Source organism: Microcaecilia unicolor, chromosome 1 (assembly GCF_901765095.1).
Source record: "Microcaecilia unicolor chromosome 1, aMicUni1.1, whole genome shotgun sequence".
Classification (NCBI taxonomy): Eukaryota; Metazoa; Chordata; class Amphibia; order Gymnophiona; family Siphonopidae; genus Microcaecilia; species Microcaecilia unicolor.
In genome coordinates, this window is record NC_044031.1 from 638,591,103 (window position 1) to 638,614,838 (window position 23,736).

At 45.9% G+C, this 23,736-nt stretch overlaps 1 protein-coding gene across 1 annotated transcript in view; it reads left to right on the forward strand.

Moving 5' to 3' along the window:
• The window catches only part of LOC115460513 (membrane-spanning 4-domains subfamily A member 8-like), a 112,047-nt gene that overhangs the window by 72,035 nt on the left and 16,276 nt on the right, over window positions 1-23,736 (forward strand). Inside the window, exon 5 of the mRNA XM_030190284.1 lies at window positions 14,797-14,949. Within this exon, the coding sequence (XP_030046144.1) occupies window positions 14,797-14,949 (153 nt within the window). The remainder of the gene's footprint in view (window positions 1-14,796; window positions 14,950-23,736) is intronic.

The window sequence follows — 23,736 nt, forward strand, 5'->3', positions numbered from 1 at the left end:
CTCTCCCATCCAAAAACCCCAGTCCCCTCCCCACTCATCCTCTTCAAGTATCCAAGAACCCCCTCCCCACCTCAGTCCCCTTCTCCCATTCAAGAATCCCAGTCCTCTCCCCATCCGTCCCCTTCTCCCATCTGAGAACCCCCTCCCCAGTCTCTCCCATCCAAGAACCCCAGTCCCCTCCCCACCCGTCCCCTTCAACTATCCAAGAACCCCCTCCCCACCCCCTTCTGCTTCTCCCATCCATGAACCCCTCCCACCTCAGTCTCCTTCCCATTTGAGAACCCCCTCCCCCCCACCCTTCTCCCATCTGAGTCCCTCCCCACCTACCAGCTCCATTCTCCTGCCGCCCAGGCCCACCACCCTCACTGCCTTAAAAAAAACCCCAATTTGAAGCACTGGAGTAACAGGCAGCAGCGCCTCGCGTCTGCCCTTCTACTAAAAATCTCTTCCACGACGTCATTGGGCCTTCCCACATTGAGTCCCACCCGCCCTCGCGGTAATTGGAAGTTACCTGAGAGGAGGGCGGGACTCAATGTGGGAAGGCCCAATGACGTCGTCGAAGAGATTTTTAGTAGAAGGGCAGACGCGAGGCGCTGCTGCCTGTTACTCCAGCGCTTCAAATTGGGTTTTAAAGGCAGGACAGCGCCGGGAGCGGACTCGCAGCACCCCCCACCCGCTGACATCTGGGGCGGAGCGCCTCCACCACGTCGCCGTCGCGCGTTGCTGGGAGAGGACTCGGAGCACCCCCCACCCGCTGACATCTGGGGCGGAGCGCCCCCACCACGTCGCCGTCGCGCGTTGCTGAACTTGGGAGGGAGGGAGAGTGGTGCTCGGGCGGTCGGGGCGGGGCTACCTGAGGCGCGCGCGGCGCGGTTGGCAGCCAGCGTTTCCTTGGCAAGGGGAGGAGTAGGGAAACACGCTCCGCGTGTTTCCCTACTCCTCCCCATTCCTTGATGCGGTCCCTGCTTTCATTTTTCTGTTGGTTTTCCGCCCTCGACGTCATGACGTTTGACGCGAGGGCGGGGCAGCAAGTCGTTCAGTGGCTTCACCACCACAAACTTACGAACCGTTCTGGGAGTCTGAGTGACTTCAGAACGTTGTCCTCAGAACGTTGAGGGTGCCTTTTATTATATTAGATAAGTGCATTCACTCTGCAGCTCCTCAGTACCTCTCCACTCTCATCTCTCCCTACATTCCTCCCCGGGAACTCCGTTCACTGGGTAAATCTCTCTTATCTGCACCCTTCTCCTCCACCGCTAACTCCAGACTCCGTTCATTTTATCTTGCTGCACCATATGCCTGAAATAGACTTCCTGAGCCGGTACGTCAAGCTCCATCTCTGTCCATCTTCAAATCTAAGCTAAAGGCCCACCTTTTTGATGCTGCTTTTAACTCCTAACCCTTATTCACTTGTTCAGAACCCTTATTTTATCATCCTTACTTTAATATTCCATTATCTCTTGTTTGTCCTGTTTGTCTGTCCTAATTAGATTGTAAGCTCTGTCGAGCAGGGACTGTCTCTTCATGTTCAGGTGTACAGCTCTGTGTAAGTCTAGTAGCGCTATAGAAATGATGAGTAGTAGTAGTAGTAATATCAGCAGTGGTTGAGGACAAACTATCTAAACAAACTATTGTAAATATAGAGAAGAAAAGAAGCCTTTACCTTGTCCCCCCCCCCCCCCCCTCTTTCCTGGGAAGGGGGCATCTTGCAGAGAGCAGGGAGACACAGAGGACAAGCTGAGAGCCAGCAACAATGCTAGCACCTTTTGTTAGAATGTTTAAAGTGTTTAGAATGCTCCAGCACTGCTATAAAACAAAGAACTCAGGTGTCCATAGATGCTAAATGTGTGTTTTTAAAGTTTCAGCAGTTTGTAACTGTGAGAGAAGGGCAGACTTGTTACAAATCTTCCGATTGGCTGTCTGAGAGCACAGTACAAGGCTCCTGATTTGCTGTTTGAGAACTGGAAGTAGAGGAGGGGACAGTGTGTGAGATAGCCAATAGGAGACAGGATCTGCAAAAACGCACGAATTTGGACCAATGAGGTGGCAGGAGGCAGTCTGATCCTTAGATTGGCGCGAATTTCAAGCCAATCCAGGGGACAGAGAGGTGGGACAAAGAAGTTTTTACAGTGCAGAGGCTGCCGCCTGCCTGGGAAGAAGAAGGCAATCGAGGCTAGAGACAATGGGAGCTACAAGCATGGTCTGAGGGAAGAATGTGCTGCAAGCTGGGGCAGAAGCAGGGCATGCTCAAATAAGAAGAGGCAGCTGCAGGCTGGAACCCATAGATGAAGAAAGAGAGATGGTGAGTGTGGCCGGGCACTGAAGCAGACAGGAACAGAAGAAAGGGGGCCTGAGGTGAGCTGAGCAGAAGATTTGCTGTTAACAGTGGTCACAGGGACGTGCTGGGAGCAGTGCATAGCTGGATAGAACCCCAGAGGAATCCACCCAGGGCAATCCACGTGTGTGTGTGTCTGTCTGTCCAGAGAGCAGAGGAGAAAGCCAGCCATGTGACTGTCCTGTAAACAAGAGGCTGATCCAGAGAGGGAAGAAGCTCCAGAGAGAAAAAGACACCCCCCTTGCACTGAGTGCCCAGATAAGAAAAAGAACTGTGCTTTTTGAGTGCCTGCCTCAGGAGGGATCTAGCCCAGAAGCTTGCTGGTTTGAGCGTCCACAAAGAGAGAGAAAGGGGCATCCCCCTGCACTGAGTGGCCAGACTAAAAGTGAACACTGTGTTTTTTTGTTTATGTCTGCCTCCGGGGATCCAGACAAAAGCCTGCCTTGGGGAAAAGCTGCCCAGCCTAAGCCTCGAGTCCTGTGAGTGCCTGCCTTTAGGAGAATTAGTGTAGCAGTCCATCAGTGAGATTAGGGGTGGTTGTATAACAGAACAAAACAAAAGGGGTCATGTTTTGGGCGGTTGAGATAGGAATTTTCCTTGCTTATCTTTTATTTGAATCTAGCTAGTGCACCAGTTCCACAGAAAGTTAAGGTTTTCCTTTTTTGAGTTTTTTTGAGTCAGAGTAGTAGGTATCGTGGAGTCCCTGAACCAGTGAGCTGACCTCACCAACCGAGGAGACGTGGAAGTGAAGAAGACTAAGGTACCCAACGCAAGAAAGCAGCGATGCTAGCGAAGACTTTAATATACTGGTAACAAAATTGTGTGCACACAAATTGAAAACTAGATATATCAGATCTGAGCACACTAATTAGTGCTGTGTACATGTGTGGGATGTTTTGGGTTACTGCAGATGTGGAGTTGGGGTCTTGATAGCTGTGATCCTTGATAACTGTGATTCTTGGTGACTGTGATTGTGGTTTTAAAATTGTTATTGCCTTTATTTCCTTTGTAACTTATCTCAAAACATTTAACACCTTGCACTAATTTTATTTAATACCATCAACCTGTAAAAATTGGTACCAACATTTAAGAAACATAACCAGCAAGTGTTTCTATTTACTTTACCCTCTATTCATTTTACCCTTTAATAAAATCTTTAATATTTTTTTTCTTGCTAAATCCCTTGGTTGTGTGGAGTTTATTTGGGAACCCTATTTAAAACTGTGACACTCATATATTTATTTCTTCAATTATTCAAATTTACCTGCTCCACGACTAGGGGGTTTACAAGAAACTAGGGGGTTTACACTATCTAAACTACAAACGTCGGTGGACCAAATTCGAGATTCCTTGGAGCGACAGGGCGCAAGAATTCAGCAGGCGGAGGACCGTATCTCGCGCCAGGAGGATCGTGCTGAGACGGCGGGCATGAAGATTTTGGCGCTTGAGAAACAGTGCACACTTCTTATGCAACAGGTTGATGATCAAGTGAACAGAGGCAGGTGTAACAATCTTTGAATCATCGGCTTGCCAGAGTCTGTGAAAGAGACGGACCTTTGGAACTTTATAGAGAGGTGGTTGCCGGAACACTTAAATATATAGTTTCCAGGCAAGGTGTTGAGAGTTGAGAGGATTCATCACGTTGGGGCTCTGCGTGAGGGGGATCAGCGTCCCGAGACCTGTGCTGGCCAGAATACTTAATTATGCAGACAAAGATCAAGTATTAAAGGCATAGAGAAGAAAGAAATCGATAGTTTACAACGGACACAATCTGCTGCTGTTCCAAGATTACTCGGCACGTGTTGCTGATCAGAGGAAGCAGATGGGCCGGCATTGTAGGCATCTTTTTGACAAAGGAATCAGATTTGCGTTATTGTACCCGGCGAAGGTGCGTGTGGTGCACTTAATAAAACTATCTTTTTCACGGAGCCTAAAGACTTGGGTTCCTTTGTTTCCAAGCTGCAATGACTGGCAGAGGTGCGTGACCTCCCACTGTAGGGCCATACTCGTGCTGATCGGGAAGTTGGTGTGCTGATATGCCCTGTTTTTATGAGGAGTCTGCTGTCAACTAGAGGCCTGCACCTTGAGCTCTTGTGAGCCTGAAGGACTTGATGGGCATTGTGATTTTTTTCTGTGCTAGTTGGTTGCTTTGTTCTGGACTTTGCATTTGTTTACCAACTTAAAATTAATTTCCCTTGGTGGATCTTACTTTCTACTGTTATAGGAGGGGGTGGGGGACAGAGGCAGGGGGAGGTTAGTGGTGTGGAAGAAGGGGAATGTTAGTTGTGAACTTGTACGGGTTATGTGTGTTAACTTTGTGGGCTTCTGTGGTGGGGTGGCAGGAGGGGGAGGGGAGGGATTGGATTAGTCCTTGGGGGGTGGGGGCATTAGGAAGGATATGTGTGATTCATGCTTGTTGGGCTTTCATAGGTTTTGAGGGGTGGGGGACCTTTGCCGCCTATAATAGCAGGCAGCGGGGAGTGGCCATACTGATTAAGAAAAGTGTGCTATTTACGTTGTATAAGTTATATCAGGATCCAGAGGGTCATTTTCTAATTGTTGCAGGGTTGCTGCAAGGACAGCAGGTGGCTCTTTGCAACATTTATGAACCTAACTCATATTCGCACAAATTCTTCACACTTTTGGCTGCATTTGATGAATATCCTTTAATCTTGGGGGGGGGGGGATTTTAATATTACTAGTGACCCATTGATAGATTGTAAACCACCCAAAAGACCGTCTGAAGACCATGATGGGAAAGGGGTGAATTTCCTTATTCAGGAGTTAGGGATGGTGGATTATTGGCGCTTGTATCACATAGATAAGCGTGATTACACGTTTTTTTCCCACCCTCATGGGGTACATGCATGCTTGGACTACATTTTGCTGTCGCATCCTCTGGTTCGTGGGGCTGTTCAGGCAGGGATAGGGATCCCCGATGTTTCTGACCATGCTCCTGTGTGGGCTGATTTAGAGTGGGGAGATAGGGTGGACATGTTGCGCTGGATTATGAACCCTGCTCTTTATCAGGACCGGGAGTTTCGTAAGTATCTACGTCAGGGGTGGTTGAACTACGTCGTTGAGAATGATGTTGAGTCAGTGGGGCCTCGAGTTTACTGGGAAGCGGCTAAGAGATGCTTCGAGGTAAAATCATAGCGTATACTGCATCTTTCAACAAGCGTAGGGAGAGTAAGATACGGGATCTTACAAAGCAATTGGGAGATGCCAAGTGAACTTTTATAATTAGCCTTTCTGATGCGTCCCGCAAGGCTTATTTTGATGTTAAGAAACAGCTTCAGGTGGTGTTGGATGATAAAACTTGATGCTATAGAGTGCTCTATAAATACCATCTACATCAATGGGGTAACAAGACTGGCAAGTTGTTGGCATCTTTAGATAGGCAGAGGTCAACAAAAAGTTATATTGGCCATATTAAAGATGCTGCAGGGGTTATTCACGCACGAAGGGAAGCCATACAGAAGGAGTTTGTTTGGTTTTACACTAACCTCTATGGGAAGACTCCCTTTTCAGTTGAAAGCTGTGAGGAGTTCTTTACTAAAGTGAAGCTTCCGTCAGTGACCCCAGACCAATTGGCACTCCTCAATGTGCCTTTGCGAGGGGCTGAGGTGCAGAGAGTCATCCGGCAGTTAAAGTTGGATAAAGCACCGGGTCCGGTTGACCTCGGTACAGAATTCTATAAAATTTTTGCAGGACCTAGTGGTCCCTTCTTTTCTCCTGATGTGCGAGGATTTGAAGGACTCATACAGCATGGGCCCCTCTCTGAACCATTTTTATATCACGGTCCTCCCTAAGCCGGGTAAGGATGCTGATCTTGTGGGATCCTACAGGCCTATTTCATTGCTCAATCAGGATGTTAAAATTCTGGCGGCGGCCTTGGCATCTAGACTTAATCCTTTTTTGCCTCTTCTGGTTCAGGTGGGCTTTGTCCCGGGAAGGTATGCTTCCGCTAATATGCTAAATGTGAGCTGTATTTTGTTGGAGGGGAGGTCTCAACCGGGAGATGCCATCTTGGCCTGTCTGGACGCGGAAAAGGCTTTCGATAAAGTGATTTGGGAGTATCTGTTTTGGGTGCTACAACGGTTTGGCATTCGGGGGGCCTATCTAGATTGGATTCGTGCACTTTATAGCAACCCTTCAGCTCAAATTATTATTAATGATGCCCTCACTGAGAAGTTCTCGCTGCACGGTGGAACTAGGCAGGGATGTCCATTGTCTCCTCTTTTATTTATACTGACTTTGGAGCCTCTTGCAGAGAGAATTCGTCAGGACCAGGCCTTGACAGGGGTGTCCATGGGGGGTAGGGAGTACCGGATTAATCTGTTTGCGGATGATATGCTTCTAGTGCTAGAGAATGTGTCATCTGGCTTGCCGCAGGAAATGGATACCATACGGGAGTTTGGTGCATTTTCTGGCCTTAGTATAAATTTTGGGAAATCGGAGGCATTGCCAGTTAGTCATCCTTGTGTGAGCGCTTTGTTGCCCAATTTTCCCTTGTCATGGGTTAGGGTGGGACTTAAGTACCTGGGGGTGTACTTGGGGGCGGATCAGGTCTTGGTCTATAAGAAAACGTCTTGGAAAAACTAGATGTGATAAAACAGCTCTGTCATCGTTGGAAAGACCTCCCTGTGAATTTCATGGGTGTGTAGCTTTAGTCAAAATGGTTCTCTTGCCTAAAATATTGTATCCTTTACAAATGCTGCCATTGTGGGTACGTGGACAAGAGGACCGTCTATTTCGAAGTATCATCAGTTCTTTTATATGGCATGCTAGATGGCCTCGGATTTCTTTCACAAAATTAACTTTTGGTAAGACCTGGGGGGGGGGGGGGGGGGCTGGCTCCCTGATTTGAGAATGTATAATGTTTCAGCAGTCCTTCGTTGGGTACATGAGATTCATATGGGAATCCATTTTTTCGCCCCAGCCGCCTTTTGGACTAGCTGGTGTGCCCCTTGTCATCCTTTTGCAGTACTAGGCCCTCCTCAGCTACGAGGTCTGGCAGTTTTACAAGGAAACCCTTATCTGGGCGCTCTGAGGCGGGCGTGGGATTGGTGGCGAATTCGAGTTGGTCCAGGGGGACGAATTAGCCCTTTTTTGACCTTGGTGGAGAATCCCAGTTTTCCTGTTGGATGAGGCTCCCCCGTGTTTAAGCAATGGGCCGAGAGTGGGTGTAGGTATTTGGGACATCTGAGGCAGCTGGGGGGCACGGACTTTCCATCTTTTGATCAAATCCAGCGTGCATGGACTGTCCCGAACGCTCATTTTTTTGCGTATCTCCAGGTACGGGATTATGCTCTGACCTTGGAGCGGCACTGTGGCAAGCCTTTGGCCTTTCAACAGGCGGACCTGTTTTTTCTAAATCTGCCAAATAGGCTCTCCCAGTGGTATCAGTTTCTCTGGGACTCTAGTAGGGCCCCTTATTTGATAAAGTTGGCTGGGGAATGGAGCCAGGATGTTGTGGAGTGTGTTTCAGAGGCACAGTTGGGGGCTGCATTTGAAAGTGTTGGTAAAGTGACACCTAATGCAGCTTTGCAAGACATTCAGTTCAGGGTCTTGCATAGAGTACAAATCACTAGGCAGAGGGGGAAAGCCATGGGGCTGTGGGAGAGTGATTTGTGTGTTAAATGCAAGACGAGTGTGGGCACTTTCCTACATTCCTTTATTGAGTGTCCGGCGCTGTCCTCATTCTGGGGCAAGGCTTTGGGGCTTATCGAAGACACTTTGTTTTGCACATTTGATTGGTCCTACTCAGTAGTGTTGCTGGGCAGTGCGGCTCAGTTGTCACAGAAGGGTCTGGGAGAGGCGCAGTGCAAGTTTGTGTTATTAGCGACCTTCCTTATCAAAAAATGTATCCTACAGTCCTGGGCTGATTCAGCTTCTCCTTCAATAGCTGCTTGGCATGGTTTTATGCGGGAAATGACAAGCTGGCTACTCACTTCTCTTAAGTTTTCAGCATCAGTTGGGCATCATCAGTATCGTGATATATGGAGCAGGTATGTTTCTTTGTATGTTTCAGAGACTTCTGTCATGGATGTTACCACTTGAGTGTTCCTGTGGAAGGAAGGGGAGGGAGAGAGAGGAGGGCAAGGGAGGTGGTGGGATAAAATCATAAACTATGAATCAGAGAGAGGAGCTGATGTTCATCGTGGCACTTAGATAGAATGGGCATGTTCGCGGAGTTTGAACTTAGCCTTTGGTGCATTTTGTTATGATTTTGTAGTGTGCTTCGCTGTAGTGCTTTTGTTGCACTCTGTTGTTTGTATTTTATGGTTCTCTGATTCAATAAAGATATTTTTAAAAAATTGACATTAATTAGCACTAATTAGGACTTAATAGATCGTATAACACTACGTACCTAAATTGTCTCATGCACAACTCAAAAGGGGGCATGGTCATGAAAGGGTCAGGGAGGGTCGGGGCATTTCCTTTAGTTGCACACCAGCATTTACACCATGTTTCAGCAGGCGTATGTCCTTGCACCCAACTTTGGGCATGGAAATCCGCACTCAGAGCTATTCTGTAAAGCTTAACTATCACTAAGTGACCTTACATAATTGGTGCTTTGTGTGGATCTTAACGGTACCTAACTTGGGGCACCATTTACTGAATCCAGCCTATTAGGGGCAATTCAATAACTGGGTGCCTTCATTCTGGTGCCCGGAGAGTACAATGTAGGAGCCCATTTTCCTGTATTGAATGCTAGCATAACGGGTGTACACGTACTCACATTTAGGTGCAATTAATTATGTCAGCCACAGAGCTGGCATAAGAGCAAGTTCCAAAGTGCAATATGGATACACGTAAGGGGAGCCTTGCCTACATCCCTCCCATACGCCACCCCTCTATACAACCCCCTTCATTAAGGGACCAACTGTATTTACTACCACTAGTGCTATAAACGTGAGAGGCATTATTCACAAGCAATTAAGAGACAGTCTCTGCTCGACAGAGTTTGCATTCTATTTAAGACAAACTGGACAAGTAAGAGATTAATCATTCCCATGATAAATGAAATTCTCTAAACACCTTTGGTATTAAAAAGGCAAATATGGGTTAAGATTTAAAAGGAGGCTCAAAAAAGTGGGGTTTTAGCCCGGTTTTGAATAGGACCAGAGATGAAGCACAATGTACAGATTCAGGATGTCTTTTCCAGGTATAGATATCAACAAGTGAAAAGTCCAGTGTAAATGCGTAATCAAATAATCAGCACAATGTATTTAAAATTTCCAATCTTCCTTTATTTTCAAACATTTTCTTGTTTTCATATATCATAAACAGTTGTTGAGCACTTAGCTATGGCTCTGTTGAATCTCTGTCATTATCCTTCTTTTATGTCCAAAAATAGATTCTATTTAATGTGTAATCTTTAGCATCTCGTGCCAGTTTCTTAATTTTTTGTTTTTTCACCACTTCACTGTATTTACTGATTGTTTCTTTCACCATACCAACTCTCAAAACTCTTATCACCAAGTTCTGATTTTAAGTTGATCAATTCGTGATCGGCAGATTTTTTTCTCATCATTAATTACTTTCTTACTCCATTGGATGATTAATAACATCAGGTCTAAAGAACATTTGTTCAGTACTTTATTCCACATGTCAACAAATTCATCAGAATCTTTGAACATTTGAGGTGCTAGATTTATCCTTAAACCTCTTGGGATCTGTTCTTTTTTACAATATTCAACCAATGCTGACCCGTTCAGTTCTAAACATGTTATTAGTTTTAATTTATTCAAATTCATGGACATATCTTTGTTTCGATCAATCTCACTGTCTTTATTCAGAACTTCAATCTGCCGATCAACATTTGGTCAACTTAAAATCAGAACTTGGTAATAAGAGTTTTGAGAGTCGGTATGGTGAAATGAAAGAAACAATCAGTAAGTACAGTGAAGTGGTGAAAAAAAAACAAAAAATGAAGAAACTGGCAAGAGATGCTAAAGATTACACATTAAATAGAATCTATTTTTGGACATATAAGAAGGATAATGACAGAGATTCAACAGAGCCATAGCTAAGTGCTCAACAACTGTTTATTATATATGAAAAGAATAAAATGTTTGAAAATAAAGGAAGATTGGAAATTTTAAATACATCGTGCTGATTATTTGATTAAGCATTTATACTGGACTCTTCACTTGTTGATGTTTATTTGAGTTAGAACCACAGTAACCTTCCTCTTTTTGATGCTATTCCAGGTATAGGACACAGCAAGATGAAAGGAACAGAGTCTGGAGCTGCATGGGAACAGGGATAGCAGGAATCCCATGGGGATCCACTCAAGGACTGCGGGGATCCCGGGGGATGGACTGAGATCCACGGGTATCCCACAGGGATGGACCCGGGTCCTGTGGGGTTCCTGTGGAACTGTAAAACTAACGGAGATTTGCTTACCCGCCCCGCACATACCTCATATTACCCTGGTCTAGTGGCTGTCTTCAGGACAGAAAAGGTGCCGCTGCCGCTGATCCTCTCGCTGCCACCGCTTGTTTAAAATGGCCACCACGAGGCTGCCGCTTGAAATCTCTGCGGCCATTTTAAACAAGCATCTGTGGTAAAGTAGCTGTATAGGGAAATTAAACATAAGCAGCTTAACTGCGCATCTCAATACTAGCAAAGCAATGCAAACATATGGCATACAGTAGAACACATTAGACTAGGCAAAGGGCCCTCCCTAGTGGGACAAAGACAAACAGGCAATACTTGGCTGACAGAGGAACACCGCTAGTGGTTAAGAAAAGGGTTCACTCTGTCAGTACACTCAGATGAGCCACTGAACAACCGCGGCAAGCTCCCTCAAAACCAGAGTGGAGCAGAAGCAAAACAAAGGGAAAAGAAGAGTCTCTTGAGGACCTGCACTGCAGGTAGAGGCAAGAGCGGGTCACTCTGCTCACACAAGACTTGACAAGCAAACAGTCACTGAGGCGCCCAAGCTGAATGCTCCCAAGGCAAGCAAGGTGAAGAAGCCAAACCTGAGCCGATGCTTCCAAGGTAGAAGACTCAACGGCCCTGCACAGCACCCAAGAGCCAGGATCAGCCCACGCAGACCCCTCTGAGCTCCAAACACTGCTCCCTCGTCCAGAGATACCTCGAGACGTGGCCTCAGCCGCTGCACCTGCAGCACTCCCCGTCATCCAGCTCACACAGTCCCAAACACAGCACAGAGCCACTCGCTGCATACAGCGACTAAGGACTCACAGTGGGCAACTAGAATCTCAACTGAGGCACGGGAGGCTCTGGACTCACAGGCCTGGCAGCAGGCTTCACTGGACCCAAGCAAAGGTGAAAGATGTAGGCAAAGCTATTACTCCTCAGAACTACCAAGCTTGAAAGCAGGCTTCACAGGAACACAGCAATAGGTGAAAGCTGTAAGCAAAGCTTTTACTCCTCAGGACTCCCTGGCTTGGAGGCAGACTTCCACTGGAATACAGCACAAGGCGAAAGCTGTAGGCCAAGCTTTATTCCTCAGGACTCCCTGGCTTGGAAGCGGACTTCCACTGGAACACAGCATAAGGCGAAAGCTGTAGGCCAAGCTTTACTCCTCAGGACTCCCTGGCTTGGAAGCAGACTTCCACTGGAACACAGCATAAGGTGAAAGCTGTAGGCAAAGCGTCAGGCCACGGCCTCACAAAGAAATAGAAGTAGGAGCTAGCAGAGCTCAGGCAGGCCTGGGCACCAACAGGGATAATTGCCAGAACCATGAGCACACTCAGCTCAGTGCTGACGACATCACCACCTTGGCCTCAACCACTCTAGCGTGACCCCACAGGTCACTGACTGGAACTGCAGGTAATTTTAGAAGGTTTAGAAGGAGGAACAGGGCACTGACGAGTGCCCTGATGAGCAAGGCACGGACATCGCAGACAACGACCGTGACAGTTTAGTAGTAGAGGAGAAGGGTACAGATAAGAGGGATCTGCCCAAAGAACAGAGCTCCTGAGGAGGGGTGTAGGGAGAGATAAGAGAGTAGATAAGTTTGAATTATATGGGAAAATGGATAGGTAGCCAAGTGAACTAAGAGGAGGGATTATGTGAGAATAGCAACTCTGGTGGAAGATAAGTAGTACAGAAGAGATGAGAGATATAGACATGCTAAGTCACATATATTAGGCATAAGAAATAGGCATTTGTCCCCTTTCTCCAGGTCAACACTGAAGGGTCTTCCTCTTAGGCTTTCTTTCCCTGCTTCTGTGTCCCCATGGTCAGCATCTCTCTTTCTTTCTGTCTCTCCCCTCCCTTTCCTAGCTTAATCATTGTCACTGCCACTGCCAGCAAAGACACAAACGTTTGTTGGACTGCAGGAAGGGGATAAAGGAGAGGCTGCTAGTCCCATGGAAGGGAGGGAGAGACAGAGACCGGGAAAGAGATGCTTGACCCACAGAGAGAGGGAGAGAGAGAGGTGGGTGGGGGGTCAGGGAAGAGAGGGGCGGCATTCTGGCCTGAGGTGGACTGGTGCAGGAGGAGGGGAAGAAAAGGACCAGGTGGACACCAGGAAGGACAGAGACACAAAACAGAGATGCTAGATAGGGAGGGAGCATAGAGACAGGAGCACAGTGGTGATATTGGACATAGGGCAGAAGTAGAATACTTGACACTGGAAGAGGGATAGGTATTCCGAAGGATGATGCTGAACACAGGGAGCATGGACAGGTAATCCTGGACACAAGCAGAGGGATAGGGGCACTGACAGGTGTTGCTGGACACAAGGAAATATATAGGGACACTGAGGAGTGATGCTGATGGAGAGAGATAGAGATGACTAAAGCATTTTTAAAGGCCCGTGGTGCTGTTGAGAGATAGAGATGCCCAGGGTTGGTACGGGGGGGAGGCAAAGGTACAGGGTGAAGGGACAGAAGGGAGATGCTGAACAGGACAGACATGGATGCAGAGGGAAGATAGACACTTGGACAAAGTAAACAAGAGCAATAATATGCTTACTCAACAAAGATAGAAAAAGTATTTTATTCTGAATTTATTAATTGGAATATATCAGTTTTTGGAAATACACATGCTAATTGTAGGCACGTTAAAAACACTAACACGCCTTAGTAAACAGGGCCCTAAGACACAGTTGTATGCTGTGTCACTGCATAACTATGTGAACACAATCATTTAATGCTACGCATGGAATAATTAGATGCACACCATAATAAAATTTACATGCTACGCCACTGTATAAATCTGAAGAAATGCATGGAACAATCATATGATCACTGATACATGCAATAGACATACCTCTCCTACTTATGCAAGTATTTATTGATTTTTTTATTTTCAGTTTTATATTTTATATATTGTTTTTAGATTAATTATTTTTGTATTGAGAGTTTTTTGTATATTCTTTTTGTTTGTTTTACCCCTGACGCAGCCTGTGGGCAATATGTGGCCACGTTGGGTTATTGTGCAATAAATCACTTCTGTTTTTTTTTATTGATCTGCTTTATTTGTTAATTTGTGACCAGAGGTTGATTGCAGCAATTTTATTAGATAGCAAGATACATATAGAGCCCTGTTTACTAAGGCGCACTAGCGTTTTTAGCACACACTAAAATTTAGCGCGCACTAACGCTAGAGATACCCACATATTCCTATGGGTATCTCTAGCATTATTGTGCGCTAAAAATGCTACTTAGTAAACAGGGCCCATATACTCAACTTGGACCATGTTTTGGCACTGATATTGCTTGCCTCAGGAGTCAAGTATCTATAAATATTCAAAACAAAAATAGATATAAATACTACTTAATATACAAATCACAAATAGTCAAAAATGATTAACAAATAAAACAAAAGGTAAAGACATAAATGAGAGGTAATAAGAAATATCCAATAAAAACAACCAGCACCAATGTGAAATGCATATTAATGCTAATGGCAACATTAGTGCATGGCTATTAATGCAAATAAATAAATAAGTAAATAAATAAATGGAAAGAAGCCACTTTTTTACTGCAGCTTACTAAAGGGGTCCTTAAGTTTGTAACTGAGCCATTGATGTGTGAAGTTAAATGCCCAGGTTGCGATTGATCCATGGCTTCCCTGCTTTTCAACCTGCTGCTCTAACCACTAGGTTACTGTGTGTAGAGGGTACTGATGATGATGACGGTTTATTAGTGTTAATATACTGCTTTTTGTAGGCAATGAATATGTTCATGAAAAGTGAAATGTTAAGACAGTGTTTCCCAAGTACAGTCCTGGAGTACCCCTTGCCAATCAGGTTTTCAGGATATCCATAATGAATATGCATGAACTCGATTTGCATACACTGCCTCCAATCTATGCAAATCTCATTTATGTATATTCATTGTGGATATCCTGAAAGCTTGACTGGAAAGGGGTACTCCAGGACCGGACTTGGGAAACACAGTGTTAAGAGATGAATAAGAAGTAGATGAAGGAAGATGAAGAGAGACAAATTATTTTTTACTCTACTTTGCCAGATAAACGGAAGTGTGGGGATGAATATTGTCAGCTCTGTGTCTGCCGTTCTTGGAATAATTCTTACTTCCATGGATTTGGGCATTGGTGTTTATCACAATTCATGTAACTATAATTCTGGATCTTACTGCTGGATGTACAGAGATTCCTTGCTGGTAAGTTTTATTTCAGGTAATAATACTTACATGGTCAGGAATAGCCTATAAGACTCACTGTAATAATGAAATTATGCTTCCCTATGCTGAAAAAATGTGTTAAAAAGAAAATGAAATTTAGTTGACCTTCTGCAGTGACTCTGTGACTTTTTGATTTACTTGTAATGTGTTTTAACACCAAAAATGGAGTCCACGGGGGGCCAAGATGGCGACCTGAAGGGAGGTCGGCGAGGCAGCTCGGCGGTGTTTGGTTACCTGATTGTGGTTTTGCCTGGGGAATGCCGAAAAGGAAGGGTAAGCGGGTGCCTGGTCCCGGGGCATCCGCGGGACCTGCTTCGGGACCGCTGGACCGCTTTGTTGTGGCGGGGGGCAGTCAGCTGAGTTCGGGCGTCTTGCTGCCGGGAGGGGCGGAGAGAGGTGAAGCGTCCCTGCTGCCTGAGACGGAGCTCAGCCAAGAGGTGCGGGAACCGCCTCCCATGCCTGCGTCGGTTCGGGCTGCAGGTGGACAGGGCTTCCTGGCCCCTGAAGTGGGGGCGGCTGGCTCTGGGACGGGACCTGCTGTGGCTGGGAGCGCGCAAGATTCCCCGGAAGGGGGGAGTTACAGCATGTAGGGAGGAACTGCCCTGGAGGGATCGCTTCTGGAGGAGGGAGCTGGTATCGCCTTGGGAGCCCAGAGGAGTGCTGCAGTTTTGTGTGAGTCTTCACTGTTGCCTAAGCCTCCTAACTTTACGTTGGAGACGATTTGGGATGCATTATTAACATTGGAAACTTCACTATCTGCTAAAATGTTGTTACTGTCGCAGGCCTCTCAGCTTCCAACTGAGACGGTCACTCAGTTGGGACTGCAGGTGAAGAAGGTGGGAGATAGAACTGAGGCTCATGATTTGGCCATACAGTCGGTTCAAGCGGTGCAAGCAACCATGATTAAAGAAAGTAAATGGTTGCATAGGAAGATTGAGGCGTTGGAAAATCGGCAGAGGGCAAATACTCTGCGGTTGATTAATTTTCCTAAAGTACAGATGGCTGCACCGCTACAGACTTTTAAAAAATATCTCATTGAAGTGTTAAAAGTGTCTGAACCGGCATGCCCGCCTGTCTCGCAGATTTATTATCTGCAGCCCTTTAAGCGAGCGGTCCAGGGTGTGCAGGCCGCTGGTGAGGATAGCACTGGACGGTATGACACGTTGGACTTTAGTCGGGAGTTGGAGGGTGAAGAGGAGCGGAGGGAGCGAGCTACACTGATTGTGACATTTGTTACTCAGTTTGATAGAGATAGGATTTTGAAGTTATTCTTTAAATTTCGGAAAGAAAAGTTTTTGAATGTGCAAATACGGATGTATCCTGATGTGACCAAGGTAACGCAGAGGAGGCGCCAAGCTTTTCTTAAGTTACGCCCTACTGTGTTTCAGTTGGGGGGCCTCTTTTGGCTCAATTATCCCTGTAAATGTGTGGTGAAGATAAATGCTGTAAAGTATGTGTTTTTTGAACCTGTGCAGTTGAAAGCATTCCTGGACTCCCGGGGGGATGGGGGAGCCCCTTCTCTAGAGGCTGGGGCGGAGACTGTATCCCCATCTCATTTATAAATTGCTGCCCCGTACTCCCTTCAGAGTCTCTTTTGTGTTAGATTATTATGGTTTTATTTTGCCCAGGATAGTGAATTGGTTTCTTGGTTCTAGTTGTGGACTAACGGGGGAGGCGGGTGATTGTGTGGGAGTTGAGATTTCCTGTGGAATGATGTACTTACAGTTCTCCTAGATTGTACAAGAGGTGTTCTTGTTACTGTATATGTGAAATGTATAAATAAAGAAAAAAAAAAATAATAATAAAAATGGAGTCCACAAACTAAAGTAATATTAATTCTGTGAAGGTGCCATGGAGGGGCATTTTCGAAAGAAACGTCTATGTTTGGATTTGGACGTCTTTGTAAAACGTCCAAATCCGGGGGTGGGGAAAACCATATTTTTGAAAAAAAGATGGACGTCCATCTTTCGTTTCGAAAATACTGTCACAGAAGTCCAAATCCAAGGACGTCCTTAAATTTGGACATCCCTAGATTTGGACGTTTTTGACTTTCGGCGATTTTCAAAACCAAAGATGTCCATGTGAAAAACATCAAAATGCAAGCCATTTGGACATGGGATGAGCCAAAATTTCTAGTGCACTGGTCCCTCTGACATGCCAGGACACCAACCGGGTACTGCAGTGGACTTCATAAAATGTTCCCTTACCTTGTGTGCTGAGCCCCCCCCCCCCCAAACCCACTACCCCCAACTGTACACCACTACCATAGCCCTTACGGGTGAAGGGGGCACCTATATGTGGATACAGTGGGTTTGTGGTGGGTTTTGGAGAACTCGCTGTTTCCTCCACAAATGTAACAGGTGGGGGGGGGGGGGGGTATGGGTCTGGGTCCGCCTGTCTGAAATATTTTTAAAGATGTTTTTTGAGGGTGGGAGGGGTTAGTGACCACTGGGGTAGTAACGGAAGGTCATCCCTGATTCCCTCCAGTGGTCATCTGGTCTTTTTGGGCACCTTTTTGTGCCTTATTCATAAAAAAAAACACATCCGGGTGAAAACGTCCAAGTGTTCGTCAGAGACGTCCAATTGTTAGGCACGCCCAAGTCCCGCCTTCGCTACGCCTCCAACACACCCCCTTGAAATTTGGACGTCGTTGCGTCGGACTGCAGTTGGAGACGTCCAAAATTGGGTTTCGATTATACTGATATGGACGTTCATGTTACAATTTATGTCGAAAGATGGACAGCCTTCTCATTTGAAAATGAGCCTGATAATGTAGTAAGAATGGTACCTGGTCAAAATAGCCCCAACAAAATAGTCCTGACAAAAAAGCTCCAAACAAAAAAAGCTCCCGACACAATAGTCCCTGACATAACAGTCCGATCTTACCTTGCCAAACAGGATAAGGTTGATGACAATATTGGGTTTTTTTTTTAATTAGCATGTTGATGGAAGAATAGTTTCTTTAAATAGCAGAACAGATCATGAATACCAGTTTGTAGCTATAGAATTTTGTTAATTTATATACGCTTTATGCAATTGAATGCTGGTAAGAGTCTTTATCAGTGAAAATTTTAGTTGTAGTTTATTATATTTTTTGTGATGTGTTATTTTTTTCTTAGGGGGCTGTTTTGTTAAGGGGGCTATTTTGTCAAGGGTTGTTTTGTGGGAGGGGCTGTTTTGTCAAGGACTATTTTGTTAGGGTGTGAAATGTCAAGGATTATTTTGTTACAAGGCTGTTTTGTCAGGGCTTTTTTGTCGGGGCTATTTTCTATTATGACAAGGTGCCTAGTAGAATCCTATAGTGTGATGACATCTCTTCAAAAAGGCGGTTAATAAATTCCAATCAATCAATCAATACAAAATGGACAAAATCCCCCAGATTCGATGGCGCCAATCCAAAATGTGTGCCCCACTAAATTGGCTAATAAGTGATGACTGCCAATAATCGGGTGTTAATTGAATTTGAATTTTCGTGCATAAGTATATGAGTGTTGCCATACTGGGACAGATTGAAGGTTCATCAAGCCCAGCATCCTGTTTCCAACAGTGGGTAATCCAGGTTACAAGTACCTGGCAAGATCCCAAAATAGTACAATATTTATGCTACTTATCCTAGAAATAAGCAAAGGAGTTTCCCCCAAGTCCATCTTAATAATGGCTTATGGACTTTTCTTTTAGGAAGCTATCCATTTTTTAAACCCCACAAGCTAACTGCTTTTACCACATTCTCTGGCAACGAATTCCAGAGTTTAATCACACGTTGAGTGAAGAAATATTTTCTACGATTTAAGAAATATTTTCTATAACAATGTGCATCTAAATCCCATAGCGTGCAACCCAAAAGGGGGCATGGCCATGGAAGGTGCATGAGCCGGGTCAGGGGCATTCCTAAAATTTGCATGCAGTGTTATAAAATACTGGCTATGTATTACACCCAAAACACAATTTTACTCTGAATTATTCTTGAGTGTCCTGTATATGTAAAAAAACCCATTGAGAGTTGACTAGTATTGGAGGGTGTGAACTTATTTCAAGCTCATGTTTGTACTTCTTGCAAATGGTGTAATTGTTTGCACTGTGTCAGTTGGATCTTAATAAAAGTGTTGAAATATAAATACTTTATGAGACATGATCGAGTTAGGTCAATCCCACTCAGTGATGGTGAGCGGTGAGATCTGGGGGATGGGTTGGTAGATGGGAGAGGATGGGGTTCTGAGATTGAGAGGGTTGGTTGGGGGTGGGGGCATTGGTTTCTAAATATGTTGGCTGTGAGTAGGGTGGAATATGATAATGGGGAGAAAGGGCTGGATGGGGGAGGGGAGAGAGAAAATGGTAAAACTTTGATGATGGAAGGAAGGATGCTATATGTTTATTGTTTTACTGAGTAAAGTTGGTAATTTACAATACTGTTTACTCAACTTTCTGGTTTTGTTTGACATGTTGATTCATCAGTAAAATTGTTGAAAATAAACCATAAACCTTAACCTGCAAAAAAATACTGGCTATGTGTGTCCAAATAGACATTGAGAATGATTTATTTATTGATAAAATGTATAGCTCGCTTTAACCAAAGTGGGTTCCAAATACACATACATATTAAAAAACACATTCACTGAACATAGTGACTCGCTGAATCTAGTGCTTTTGATCTATTTAGAGCATTTGACCTAGTAGATCATTCTATTCTTTTAGAATTGTTGGATAGTTTTGGGGTATCTGGGGCATTACAGCGTATTTTCGAAAAAAGATGGATGTCCAACTTTCATTTCGAAAATACCAAGGACATCCTTAGGTTTGGACGTCTTTGACTTTCAGCGATTTTCAAAACCAAGGACGTCCAAATCAAAAACATCCAAATGCAAGCCATTTGGATGTAGGAGGAGCCAGCATTTCTAGTGCACTGGTCCCCCTGACATGCCAGGACAGCAATTGGGCACCCTAGGGGGCACTGCAGTGGACTTAATAAAATGCTCCAAGGTACATAGCTCCTTTACCTTGTGTGCTGAGCCCCTCAAAATCCCCTCAAAACCCACTACCCCCAACTGTACACCACTACCATAGCCCTTACGGGTGAAGGGGGGCACCTAGATGTGGGTACAGAGGGTTTCTGGTGGGTTTTGGAGGGCTCGCTGTTTCCTTCACAAATGTAACAGGTAAGGGGGGTATGGGCCTGGGTCCACCTGTCTGAAGTGCACTACACCCACTAAAACTGCTCCAGGGACCTGCATGCGCTGTAATGGACCTGAGTATGACATCTGAGGCTGGCATAGAGGCTGGCACATAATATTTTTAATGATGTTTTTTGAGGGTGGGAGGGGGTTAGTGACCACTGGGGGAGTAAGGGGAGGTGATCCCCGATTCCCTCCGGTGGTCATCTGGTCATTTTGGCCACCTTTTTGTGCCTTATTCATAATAAGAACACGTCAGGGTGAAAACGTCCAAGTTGTAGTCATGGACATCTCTGCTTTTTTCGATTGGGAATTCCCAAGTCCCGCCTTCAGGACGCCTCTGATACACCCCCTTGAAATTGGGACGTCCTTGCGACGGACTTCAGTTAGAGATGTCCAAAATCGGGTTTCGATTATACTGATTTTGACGTCTCTGAGAGATGGACGTTTAAGTACCGATTTATGTCGGAAGATGGACGTCCATCTCTTTCGAAAATGAGCCTGTAAATCTAGTCTCATGGACCGCCTCCCAACCCCCACCCCATAACTCACCTCCTGACCCTCCCGGCGCCCTCTTGGGCACCCCCTCCCGTGACCTCCCCAAATATTTTTTAAATATTCTCTAGTGGTCCAGGGTTTTTTTTTTAAAGGCGTGTACTAGCCTATTTAAGATGTGGATTCAGGGAAAGTCAATACTGGAGAGTCGAAGCTGGAAACTGGGGAGTGCTGAGGAGTGGCCTAGACCCAGAGAGGCACGGAAAGGAGTGTGCATGTGCATGGAGCAGTGGGTTGGTCTGCTGTAGGCTACATGAGGCAGAGCCATACAGCAGAGAGAGAGAGCTGGTTCGTGGCCACTACATGGAGGGAAAGAGGCAGCAGAAGGAAAGTTTCCCACAGGGGTCCCTGGCAAGGTATGGGGATTCACTGAGGGGAAAGTAGTTTACTTCAGAACAGAGGTGTAGCCAGACCTCGCCAGGAGGGGGGGGCTAGAGCCCGAGGTGGGGGAGGCACTGTTTAGCCGCCTCCCCCCGCCGCCGCCACTTTGGACCCCTCTACCGCTACCAATATCTACTGCTCCCCTGCCGTCGCCACCGCATCAGGTACCTTGTTTCCTGGTGGGGGTCCCCAAACCCCGCCAGCCGAAGAGTCTTCTTCAGCGCCGGAGTAGACTCCGGCGCCTTCGTTCAACGAAGTTCGTTGTGTGATCAGCTGTTTCTGATGCCTTACGTCCTGCACGGGGCTACATGCGTGGTGCAGGACGTAAGGCGTCAGAAACAGTTGATCACACAACGAACTTTGTTGAACGAAGGCTCTGGAGTCTACTCCGGCGCTGAAGAAGATTTCGGCTGGCGGGGTTTGGGGACCACCACCAGCAAACAAGGTACCTGATGTGGGGCGGGCGGCGACGGCGGGGGAGGGTTGGTGGCGGGAGGGGGGTTCAAGAGGGTCATCGGCAGGGGGCCAGGGCCAAATCTACAAGGGCCCAGGCCCCACATAGCTACACCACTGCTTCAGAAAGATTTTTGGGTGGCTGCTGGGGTGATAGGGAAGGAAAAAGTACAGAGGAAGAATGTTGGTTCAGGCATGCATGTGTTTGTGTTGCCCTGGCAACCACAGTGTAAACATTCTGTTAGGAGCCGTTTGACAGTTGGGGGGGGGAAGCAACTTACTGACTGGATGTCTATACTCTGAGGCAGTGGCGTAGCCAGCATGGGGCCACGGGAGCATGGGCCCCCGTAGATTTGGCCCTGGCCCCCACCAGCCGCCGCCACCCCCCCCCCCCGCCGCCGATGTGCCGCCTATGGACGCCGCTGGGGGGGGCAAAAATGTGCCTCCGCACCTCGGGCTCTCGCCCCCCCCCCCCCCTCCCGGCGAAGTCTGGCTACGCCCCTGCTCTGAGATCTCCTGTCAAGCCTAAAAATACCATTAAACTTGATGATATTGGTATCAGAGATTGACAGAAGATACCAAGGCAACAGCTGTGAGTAAGAGTGAGGTTTAGTTTAGCTGTTCTAGACTGGTAAGTATATGAGAAGAGCAGCCAGAGCTGCGTGAGATTATGGAGAATCCTTCGGTGGTTTAGTGAGCTCTCAAGTGGCTGTGTATGAGAGAACAAAGTCATGACAAGTTCCACACTCCACGGAAAATTTTGCTTCAGAGATATCAGTCCAGAAACCCTCTGAAGGATATCTGACCCTTAAAGAGTTCCTATTGGGACTGAACTGGGACAGGGGATATACTGATGTCGCCTCTATCTCAGAATGTTTGTGAATAAATATTTTTAAAAGAACAGACTAGCTAAAATAGTTGAAGCAGAATGGGAGCCTTACAGAGGAAGCTTGCTCATTTGCTACCCCAGCTTATGAGTTGTGAGATGAGGCAGCTCATGTGCACTACTGTTGTTTGAAGCAGAGGAATTACTGTATTCCTGCAGAGGTTTTAACAATCCACTACTAATTGGTAGGTGCAGCAGGAGCAGAGCATTGCAGCTGGAGACAAAGGAAGATGGAAGCAGGATCCAGAGAAAGGAGAGCTAGCCAATGCAAGAGAGTGTTGAGCTGTGGAAGCCAAGTAACTACCAGAGACTTTATGGTGGGGAGGGACAACACAATTGGGTACAAAGACTGACACAGAACACATAAAGAGAGAACTACAGACTCACACTTACCTGGGTGGGTTGGATCCTGTTTTGTCTGGGTGTTCCTGAAGTTCCTTGTCTGAGAAGAGAAAATTTTTTTTTTAAAGAATCATTTCTATATAGTTAGTAAAAAAGTAAAGGAGGTGTGAGAAACAGAAATCCAAACACTTATCTGATAGCTGACATTAAAGTGGTGGCTCAGAAGGGAGATACAAAGATTGTATGTTAGTTATATGAGCCCGACACTATTCTGACACAGCTGTTTTACAAATTAATGTAAGAAATCTTTGCTAGCAAGTAGCAAACTTGAATGAATGAATTAATTCTTTGCTTTGGTCTTCACCGAGGAAGATTTGGGTGGGATACCGGTGTCGGAAATGATATTTCTAGCGGATGAGTGGGAGAAACTTACTGACTTCACGGTAAACCTGGAGGACGTAATGGGGCAGTTTAGCAAACTGAAGAGTAGCAAATCTCATGGACCGGATGGTATTCATCCTAGAGTACTGATAGAACTGAAAAATGAGCTTGCGGAGCTACTGCTAGTGATATGCAATTTATTCTTAAAATCAAGCATGGTACCGGAAGATTGGAGGGTGGCCAATGTAACGCCAATTTTTTAAAAAGGGTCCAGAGGAGATCCAGGGAATTATAGACCGGTGAGTCTGACGTCGGTGCCAGGCAAAATGGTAGAGACTATTATTAAGAACAAAATTACAGAGCATATTCAAAAGCATGGATTAATGAGACAAACTCAACATGCCTCACCAATCTAGTACATTTCTTTGATGGGGTGAACAAACGTGGATAAAGGTGAGCCGGTTAATATTGTGTATCTGGATTTTCAGAAGGCGTTTGACAAAGTACCTCATGAAAGACTCCAGAGGAAATTGGAGAGTAATGGGATAGGAGGTAGTGTTCTATTGTGGATTAAAAACTGGTTAAAAGATAGAAAGAGAG